The sequence below is a fragment of the Apaloderma vittatum genome, unplaced genomic scaffold, assembly GCF_000703405.1.
Source record: "Apaloderma vittatum isolate BGI_N311 unplaced genomic scaffold, ASM70340v1 scaffold27540, whole genome shotgun sequence".
NCBI classification, from domain to species: Eukaryota; Metazoa; Chordata; class Aves; order Trogoniformes; family Trogonidae; genus Apaloderma; species Apaloderma vittatum.
The window spans coordinates 42,489-53,353 of NW_009694459.1; the positions used below are offsets into that span (position 1 = coordinate 42,489).

General features: G+C 38.7%; 1 protein-coding gene across 1 annotated transcript in view; it reads left to right on the forward strand.

Annotated features, from left to right (window-relative positions):
* LOC104272654 (chromosome unknown open reading frame, human C10orf107) overlaps positions 1-9,549 on the forward strand; it is a 45,129-nt gene extending 35,580 nt beyond the window's left edge. The window contains exons 5-7 of the mRNA XM_009867710.1: positions 6,131-6,253; positions 6,655-6,795; positions 9,472-9,549. Of these exons, the coding sequence (XP_009866012.1) occupies positions 6,131-6,253; positions 6,655-6,795; positions 9,472-9,549 (342 nt within the window). The remainder of the gene's footprint in view (positions 1-6,130; positions 6,254-6,654; positions 6,796-9,471) is intronic.
* The last annotated feature ends 1,316 nt before the right edge of the window (positions 9,550-10,865 follow it).

The following is a 10,865-nucleotide window of genomic DNA, read 5'->3' on the forward strand; positions in this document are numbered from 1 at the left end:
TTTACGGTTTTCTAATGTGATCATGTGACTGATTAAAAAAAAGCCTGACTTTTAAAAAAATATTTGTAGATCCAGCTAGGTGATTACTGTGAGAATGGTTCTTGTGGTTTTGTGTGGGGTTTTTTTAATAGCTTTAGATCCCTGCTGAGTATAACTGTACAGCCAAAATAGAAGCTGCCTGTGCTTTGCTTGTTTGATGGGTGCCCTTGAAGTGGAAAGAGGGGATTGGCACTTTGAAGAGCCCTGCTATGCAAGACTTGCACTTTCAGGTACTGAAAAAAATTCCTTCACCCTCCTCAAAATCTGTATGCATTGTTTTTAAAAGAGCTTTGTTAAACTCAGGCATTTAAAATGGTGAGTCAGATACAAAAACATCACGAGAGTTGCTTGGAAATAATTGTTGTTTGGTTCCTCTTGCTTGCAGTCTAGTTTTTGAGCTTTCAAGATTTACGTTTTCAATCTTTCCTCTGCAACTGTAAGAGCTAGACACAAACTTTATTTTTAAATGAAAGCTGAGATTCTCTTGTAATCCCATAACTCTAGGAGATTTGGCAATGCTAAACACAGTGTGAATTTAGAGTGACCATTCCAAGGTGAATCATTTAGTGCTGTGTCCTAAGCATGAAAGCCAACTGGAGTTTTTTTTTTTTGGATGTCTCTTATTTTGTCTTTCTAAATAATCTGCAAATTGGCAGTAATAACTGGAAGCTTGGTAAAAGCAGAAGTAGACAGTAGCAGTAGACAGTAGACTGCAGCCCAGTGAAATCAGTTGGGTTTTTTTTGGTATGTTAAGATATTCTTACAAAATCTTAGGCATTAAGGGCATTCTGCATGAAGATATCTCTAGAGAGAAAGGCTTTGGTTGTTTTTGTAGAAGCACCCTTTTCTACTCAGTCAAGCATTAAAATTGGCAGCAGTTCCTGGAGTAGCAAGAAAATCCTGGTTGTTGCCCTCATACAGTTACTGAAAACAGTAAGAGGATATGTAAAAGCTTTAACTCCAAGGAAAAGTATTTATAACTATGACAGTATGTTTCCTTACAATAATTTATGGGCAAAATGTAGGAAAGGAGACACACAAGCTATAAATAATATTTCTTATGTAAACATAATGGCAGTAGCAAATTCTTGTTATTTAAAAATTAATATTGATGTTCATTAATATAAATTACAACATTTCAGATGACTCTGATGTCCTTGAGGCCAGATGTCACTGACTGATTTACAGCTTCCTAGGGGGAGGAGTAGATCCTGTTTTGTCAATGTAGGCACCAAATTGCTTCAGATAGCTATTTTGGACTAGATTAATTACTGATGTATTGTCAACAAAGTTGATTCACATCTCGGCTCAGAAACATAGAAAACTCTCTTTAAAATGTATTAACTTGAATTCTGAAATGCAAGAAAAAGAGCATAAAGTGTATCTTTGACTTGCTGAACTCTTGTCTCATTTAAGGAATAGTGGTTTGAGAGCTCCTGCCCAGGAACATGCACGCAGAATTTCCATGTGCATCATTAGCGACTGGGGAGCGTACTTCAGAGGCCAAGTTCAGTCCCTTGTTGATCTTAATTCTACTTCGAATATTAATACAGATGTGTGCCATGAAGATGTTCAGAAGGAAGCTCTGCCATCTTAGTCACACTGCACAGATCGTGTATGTGGATTAAGTTTTGAGTGCTCCCTCATATCCTTTGGTCTGTGTGTTTGGCGTTGTTGCAGAGTTGGGTGGCAAATATCTCTGTAGACATCAGCAGCCTCCCGAAAACCTCCCGTGGGAACGCTGGTGGATGATGCCTCAGAAGGCAGGTAGGGTGGATTCGTTGTATTTGCATACGCTGGCAGACTAAAGAGAGGAGGGGGAAAGAAAAGGCAAGTTGGTTTGAGTCAGCGGGAGGCAGCGTGTCCCTGTCCATTACATATTCATTCCAACTCAACAACATGAAATACAGGCAGCAAACAAACTGTATCCTGTAAATGCCTTTTATTCCAGCAACTGAATTTCAGCATATTGGTAGGTACACAGCTGGGCGCACTTAGGCTGAATGGCAAACTAATATGAATCCTGTATTAAGTATTTTGTTTCACAGCAAATGTCACATTTGTATGACAGAAGACTGTAGAGGTCTCTGGTAGTATGAAGCTTTACGGCACACAATTAGAAACAACACAGATATAGAGTATAACACACATCTGTCATTCATATAAAATCAAATCCATATCTACTGAAAAGCTTTGGAAGATGTTACAAGGCTTTTGGGATATTTTTTTCAATCCTTATAAATAATTTTTTTCCTATGTTTGGTAAGATTAGCTACAGACAATTTATGTTAAGACTCTGTGGAGTAAAGGATTTCAGATAATACTAAGCTGAAAAGGTGGTTTTTAAATGTTTCTATGATACAAAAGCCTTGTATCAAAGAGGCAAATACACCACCCCCTCAGTCTCTTTTTCTCATTTATGAAATAAGTAAGCATAAACTATAAATTCTGCTTTTCAGCAAGTATGTTAGTAAATCCAAACTGACCTTGACGTTAGCTTTGCTAATTTCCAAACTCTGATATTTATTCCGGGAGTAGATTGTTTCCCTTCATACCACATACATAAATACTGCAAACCTTTCCAATGACTTGAATTAGAGTGTAAGTAAATAGCTGGTTTTAATCTACATAATATTTTGAGAGCAGACGTTCTGTGCTATGACTATTAAGATATACCCAGCAGCCATTTGTATAATACTAAAACCTCTAACATATATTATTAAAAGTAATACTATCAGCCAGGGCTTGTTTTATGCCACAGAAACTTAAATAATAAAATACAGTGTGGATAAAATCTGCAATAATAGTAACTTAAGCAAAATTAATTTAAGTAACGGATAACATCTGGGGGAAAATGTAATGGTGTATTGGTAAGTTATGCAAAGCTAATTTTATAATAACTACCACATCTGTGGAACTCATTTATTAGAACGCTTTACCAATCTTCTTTCCTGCCATTATTCTGTTTTAGAAATTTTCCTGTATGCTATTTTATTGTCTTTGCTCTGCCTACATTTGTAGAAGGTAATTTGCTAGCTCTCAACAACAAGGAAAGTATGTGGGTTTACATACAGAACAAGACACATTTTACACTTACCTCTCTTTATGCACACTTTTACTGGAAAGAATTCCAGAGGTAAAAATGTGGCGTGGGGCTGCATGTCGAGAGTAGTGTTTGGACACAAACAGTTGGATGCAACTAGGGTGGGAACGTAAAGGTGACGCTGACTGGTATTTCCCACATTAACCTCTCCTGAACATTAGAACCGCCTCTAGCCTGCTCGAACTTGTCAGGATTCAAGTGGCCTTTGGGCACCCCTCCGCACCCGGGAATTAGTCAGAATGTTGCGCTTAACTTGGGCTCCCCTCGGTCTCTTTTGGACCATCCTTTTCTCTGCAGCTGACACCAATGTGCCATCCACGCTTGTGCAACCGATTTCTTTCTGTTTGAATTCTCGTGGAGCCACTGGACCGCAGTGTGCAGGAAAATATTGCCAATTAATTTTAAGGCATTATCATCTTGCCAAACTGTTTCTCACATTTCGATAGTTATAATGATTCAAGAGGACACTTTGAGTAATACATCTTTGTCGTAGTGAATAGCGCTCACATAATGACAAATCTTCAGGAATTAATAAAAGGAGGGTGAATTTTTTAATGTAGGTCAGTGGAAGTAATTCACCATAAATTTACTCAGACTTCAGAAACTAGCAGTGTTTTTTTAAAGCCACTGTGACTGTATAAAACTTACTGTGTCTCCTTCTCTGTTTTTAAATAGATTTTACTAGAGAGCCATTGGTGCTATTAAACACGAGGTTTTGTTCAAAGGAAGTACAAAGACTTAATTGTATTTTTTAAAGGAAAGTATTGCATCAGAAGCATTCATTTAAATACGTTTGTTGGCTTCGGGCTCTCACCACAATTCATTCGTTCTAATTTTCCCCTGGACTTGTTAAGGACACAATGTATAGGAAGGAGCAATGCAAAATGGCATTTTTAGGTCACTATATTTTGGCTATAAACTGTAGTACTGCTCATAAACTTATTATTACTAAACAAAATACTTCATATTCTACATTGAAGTTTCACAGTCTTTTAAGACAACTTTTGGCTGACTGTTGAGACGATTACGGCTCATTAAACAGACTCGTTCTGCTGTAATTTAGTTATTTCTTAATGATCCAAGGGTTATTATTAGACACGGAACAGATGAGTAAAGAATGGCTCTCTGTAAAAGGACGCAGTGAAGTAAAAATATTATTCTAAAACAGAACCTCTAAAAATCTTATCCATGCTACAAAAATGTATTTGATCAGCCAGGAGCTGATTTTAAAAACTGAGCCTAGTTTTTTATATTATTTCATCTTTTGAAATTTTACTGGAGGCAATAATTGGAATAATGATTTAATCTAAATGAAGAAAATATTTTGAGCAAATAATTAACTAACTAACCAAAAAATATGAAAGAAGCAGAAAGGAATTGTGAATCTCATCCAATTCAGCTAATATTTTTAAGTAAGAATATATAAGGTAAGAAATCAGAGAAAATGGAAACATATGCTACATCAAAGGAGCTCTAGGGTTTTTTTCAAAAAAAAGAAAGCAGAATTTGAAAATAGTGTTTATTTTAGAGACAATATAACATTTAGCTAACTTAAGGCTTTTTCATTTTGATGCAAAACCTAAATTTTTTTACTATTTCTTTTGTGAGTCTGTAAACACTAGCACAGTGCTGTAAAATTTGAGTCACAATGCTTCTATAAAATCTGGTTTTCCCCTCAATTAAATTCTGGAAATCTTTCTGCCAGCCTTTGGGGATTACAGACATGGGTGATAATGTCTGCCTTTTTTAGCAATCTTTAGCAATGACGGAGAATCTTGAAGATAATGACAGAGTCCAAACATAACTTCTGAAAAGCTTTTAGGACCACAAAAGCGATTTTTAATGCAATAAAGTACAATGGCTAGGCCTCACTGTTTATTTTTCAGTTTTCACTATCTCTTTCACAAATGTACAGAACCTTTAATATTTTCAGCATGTTTGACTGTAGCAAGTAACTAAATAAGCAAATATCAACCTTGCAATAGTTTCAAAGGTATGAAGAAATTAATTTCTGGGAGCTGCAGTTACCCTGATGTGAATTACTGTCGGTGACTTACGCCGTCCAAGCCAACTGATGTTGGTAAGACCTGACTCAGAGCTGGAACCTCTGCCTGCTGTGCTCAGTGGGCACGTCCTGTTGTAGAGGCCTCAAATATAACATTTTAGTATTATACCCTGTCCCTCGCCTGTTCAAAAATGCCCTTTGTCACCTTATTTGGCATGTATGGTCTGTCATCCGAATTTTTTAAAAAAAACCAATACAAAGCCTCGTCCTTTCAGAGGTCTCAGGCCTGCCTCCTGCATCACTTGCGAGAGCCTGAGCACGAACCGAGTGCTGCATCCAGCTGCTCAGGAGGGCAAAAGCCATTGTCAGAGCACTCCCCGAGCTGCAATTCGCATGCCCGCAGAATACCAGTGAGGTTCCCACATTTGCAGCAAAGAGAAATAGGAGCAAGTTGATGAAGCAGCAAAATATGGACCATTAGCACCTCTTAAATTATAGTCAGGTATTAAAATATTTTTCTTAGGGCCTTATTTAATGCAGTGTCACTACAACTTCACTCCAGCTGACTCCTTTGATAGAATACCCCAGTGATCAGCTGGGCCCTTTAATTCCAAATGCAACAAGATCCCTGTTCAGAAGTGACAAATTTGCATTGGGAAGACGGCACGTTACCTAAGCACCGTGTTTTCTAAACTTAATTATCCACATGAGTGAGAAGCTGCAGTGTTATGAAATTATGAAAATCATCTGTTCTTTCCAAGTATTATAAAGGAGGGCCCCTTGAGATGCAGCTAGATATTGAAGCTGATCTATAATCATTTTCAGTATGCTTTCCACTTCTGAGCACTTGAATAGTAAAAAAAGAAAAACGTGGGTTTTTTTGGTTTTGCCAGCCATTTCATTTCCATTTAAAAAAATCTGCAGTAAACCTCTGAGCAATAATTAAACTTGAATTACTGTTCTTTTTTTTTTAATACTGCCAGTATGTGACTGAACTTGCCCAACCTGCAACTCCTCCTTTCCCTGCTCTGCTGGAAGAAGACACTCCTTTGGATGTCTGTTCGTCATTCATAACGTCACCAACAGCTGCAGAGACAGAATTTGAGGTATAGAGTTTTGTTCTTTTCTTTTTTTTTAAAGCTAATTTTCTATGAGTCTCCTCCCTCATTTATTTCCATCGGAGCCCAGCAACTAATGACATTTATTCTCCGGAGTACAGCATGCATTCTCTTCTAAGATTGAATGAAATCTCTTTTAGTGCATTAATCGGTCAGCAGAGGACATTTATTTGAGTCAGTACCTCTGGGCTCTTGCCCTTTGCAACTTCATGCCCTCAGGATCTGCTTGGTCTGGGCAGTGGAAGAGAGACGCTGATGGTCTCTGTCAGAGCAGTTCTCTAGAGCAGGCTTCAGGTGTTGTTGTATGTCTTTGGGCTGATGCTTTTTGGTGTTGTAGAGAGCAGGAGGATGCTCTAACTCACACATTTCTTGTGGTTGTTTGCTGCTAGAGGTCTGATCGAGAGGGTCACCTGGAAGAGCCCCATCCAGAGGCAGAGTCCTTCGAGGCAGATGCTGTGGCTGGTGTCATTGCTGAAGATGAGAAGTCCACAGTGGATGAAATCTCAAATGAAATTATTGGCAACCTTGAGGTACTATTACTAGAAAGCTATTCACTAATTCTGTCTGTGGTTAATTAGCTAGCTCTCCCTTAATGGTATTCATGCTAAAACTGGCAAAAAGCACTATCCCATATGCTGTAAAAATGTGAATTAGCCCCTATAAATAACTCCAAATTTACTCAGCTTACTTGTGATAAGATAAAAAATAGTAAAAAATACAAAAACGTATATCTTCAGCATTATTATGTGTTAAGAAACGTGGGCCAAATCCTGCTCTCAGTGATGGCAGTGATAAAATTCCTTTTCAGAAGCTCAGGATCAGCTGTTGTGATGGAGCACCTGCAATGTGTGCCTAATATAAATTGTTAGATGCACCTATGTTACACATCCTTCAATCAGTGTGAGAAATAACACATTTAGGTTGATACTGGAGTTCATTTGGTAGGTGCATGACTATGTAAGAGCTGCCTTAATGGAACAGATCAAGTTTCAGTTTGGGCTCTGCAGACTCCGTGGAGTCCCTGAGTTCTCTCTATGGGGTTGATGAAAGGGAAGGAAGCTATTGTTAGTGGACTTAAATTTGTTGTAGGGTGATCTGCCTCTCTACAGGGAAGTCTGTAAATTGAAACATGGAAAAGCCAGCAGAGTAGATCACTGTTATTTGTAAACTGCTGCCTCAAGCATATGAAATTATTGAAAGCAAAACAGCTAGAACTCAGTTCCACCAAGGAGCTGGTGGAATTGGGTCTTATTTGTACCAGCCACGTGGCATTAGGCACTTTAAACTTTAGATACACCACATTGGACACTGTTGACCAAGCAGCAGTTTATTAAGTATCTAGTGTTATCTGAATACAGTGTGATATTGATAAATTGCTCTACATGTATTATGTATGAAAAGGGAATATAAATTAGAATACTGATGCCAACATATCTTTACAAACAAGAGGGAACCTGGCCTATGTTGTCTTATTCCTCTCCCTACCTACAGAAAAAATGAAATGTCTGGTTTTCAATTGACCTTGATTTCATTAGCATCAGTGCTAGGAGCTTTTCTCCTTTACAAAATCTGCATGGATGAGAAAAATGCTGTTTTGCTTTTTCTTCTTTTACAACTCTGCTTATATATGCAGAAAACAATTTTCTTCTAGATTTTAAGTCTTCCACCAATGCGTCTTTTTCACCTGATTTCTCAGTGTCTTGACCTCTGAAGTAACCTTATCATTAGATTGTTACCTGATACCTGGTCAGACTCATCCATTTTTTTTGTTATGCGTAAACTGTGATTTCATAATCTCCGTGTCTCCAGGGAACATACGGCAGCTGTTGCTCTAGCTGAGTCTAGAAAACAACTTTCAGTCTGAAATCGCAGTGCTGACACTCAGTGATCTCAACAGCAGCCATAATGAAGCGTGGTGGCAGCTGATTTCCACTGGAGGTAGAATCAGAGACAGAGAGGTGTAAAAAGTGGAGGAAAAAAAAGGCAGCTGGGGGGGGTTGGGAGAGGATGAGCCTTGGAGGGTCAGTGTTGCACAGCAAAGCAACTCAGTATAGGTACAGTGTAAAGGGATAGGGACATATTGGTTGATGCCTGGGGATGGCTTGAATATGGTGAAGAGACACAAAGTTGAGATAGAAATTCCAGCTTTTTGATGCTAATCTGAGCTACTGAAAACTTTGAACACATATTAGCTGTGGCCATCCATGGATAGGTTGCAGCAGAGCACTAGTAGGGATTTCTAGGAGCGGCAAGCCAAAAAGTTCCTAAAATGGCACGATACTGCAAGCTTTTCTGGGCCAAATCCATTCACTTAATCAAAATTACATGGAGCCCATTAAGAATGTAACTTAAGTTTTGGAACAGTTTATGTGAGATGTGTAAAGGACCTTTGAACCTAGTTCAGTTGCTTGAACAGAACTTAGTGACTCTGGGAAAGGCTGTCATTGTACGCCTCACATTTCTTGGGTATTTTTGCAGTGATGAACGCTGGTATAGAGAAACATACATACATTCCCCATAAAACCTCAGCATTTGTGGCCTTTTTTCCAGTGCTCCCACATTTCCAAATATTGTAGAATTAAAGATCCTACATGTTATCACTGCCAAAGATTTCACACAACCCTTGTACCTTCTCCGCCAGTGTTGCAATGTAAATTAAATGCTCAATGTCTACAGCAGTCTGGACTTCCAGAATGAGATACACATTCGTGATTGTGTTTGTAATTAAGAAAGACAGGCAACATCACAGAAGTATGGTTTTTTATTGTTCATTTTCAGTAATGCTTTCTAATTCCAGCAATGTCTCAATAAATGTACTACACTAGAGAACACACATCTGCAGCAAAGGAAAACAGTGGCAACAACCAAATCCCAAGGCAGTTTTTCCGGTTAGGTGCTTCTTGGTAAAAGCTGTCTGAGAATGCAGGGAAATTAGACTATCTCCCAAGACAAGGTTCCATGAGAAATGGCTGTCCCAGATCACTTCCTGCTCATGGCAGTCATACCATACGTCGGAATTGTGCACAGTCGTACGATAAAGTGTTATCACCTAAGTACAGGCTGAAACACCACTATGTCTGCAAAACAGGAAGGTGTGTAGGATAGCGTCCGTCTTACTGCGCTACAGTGTGTCAAAACCACAAAGACAATGTGCAGCCTAAGATAGCTCCATCATAACCACGTTTTTCTTCTGATTTTCTTCACAGGCAGAGATAAACGAGAAGCTGCAAATGCAAGAAGCAGCTTATACTTTGAGAACAGAAAAATTAGAAAGTCCTAAATAGCCCGATAAGAAAGGTGATGTTGAATTCTGCAGTGATTGGACAGTAGGGGATGGCACGCACAGAAGACTGTCTCCTTGCCTGAACGTAATTATTTTCGTGTAAAAGAAAATGGTTCTGTTAACATTTACCTAGAAATAGTTCATCCCAGTTCCTCAAATTTACTGTGGTCTGCTAGTGTCATTATTTAGTTTAGAGTTAAGGAGAAGATTATAAACAGAAGGGTGTGTGATTAAAACATGTTGAAGTTAAGTTTATTTCTGAATAGAAATCCTAATTTAAAAAAAAAACAACACTGTAGTTTCATTCTCTTTTCTTTTTCCAGTTGTGAAATATTTAACAGTTTCTGCTTTACACCTATGTTCTTTTTCAAGAAAATTTTCTAAATGGAGAATATATAGAGAGAACACATCATTCTGAGGCACTGCAGATACAATGAGAGAATTTAATTAACATATAATTACATACTATTCACTGTAGCTATTCATTAATAATATGTATGTTATTTCATTTAAAACTGCTTCCCAAGCTTTAAAATAAATTTAGTATCTTACACTTCTTTATTTTCACCATACTAAAACTTCATAAATGACGAGTTTGTGCTTTCACAGCATTCCCAAGAAGTGTTCCTTTTGATTCCAGTGGAAATTTTTTGGAATGCCTGTCACCTTTCACCGGCGAACATGTCCATCCTTTGTCAGCCATGATAGAAAAGTTTCAAACTCAAAAGGAATCTAACCCAGTCGATGACCTCGGCAGAACCGGTTTAACGTCTGCGTTTCGAATTCACCGCGGGTGTTAATGGGTGTGTTGCAGAACCCCATGCCCAAGGGAGAAGGTTAGATCCAAGCCACGCTTTCAAGCGAAAAGGTTGGGTGGGATCGTGTGGTTAGAGGAGCATTTGAGAAAATGAATGGTTTTATTTGTTGCAGTTTCGTATTTGTTTCCTGCTAACTAAAAATCATAGAATCACAGAATTATTTTCTTTGGAAAAGACCCTTGAGATCACTGAGTGCAGCCATTAAGGTAACCCTGCCGAGCCCGCCACTAAACCACGTTCCTGAGCACCTCATCCGCGTCTCTTTGAAGCGTCTCCAGGGGTGCAGGTGCCACCACCTCTCTGGGCAGCCTGTTCCAGTGCTTGACAACCTTTTGGTGAGAAATTCTTCCTAATTGCCAACCTAAACCTCTCTTGGTGCACCTTGAGGCCATTTCCTCTTGTCCTTTTGCTTGTCACTCGGGAGAAGACACCGATCCACACCTCCCTACAGCCTCCTTTCAGGCAGTCGTAGGGAGCGATAAGGTCTCCCCTCAGGCTC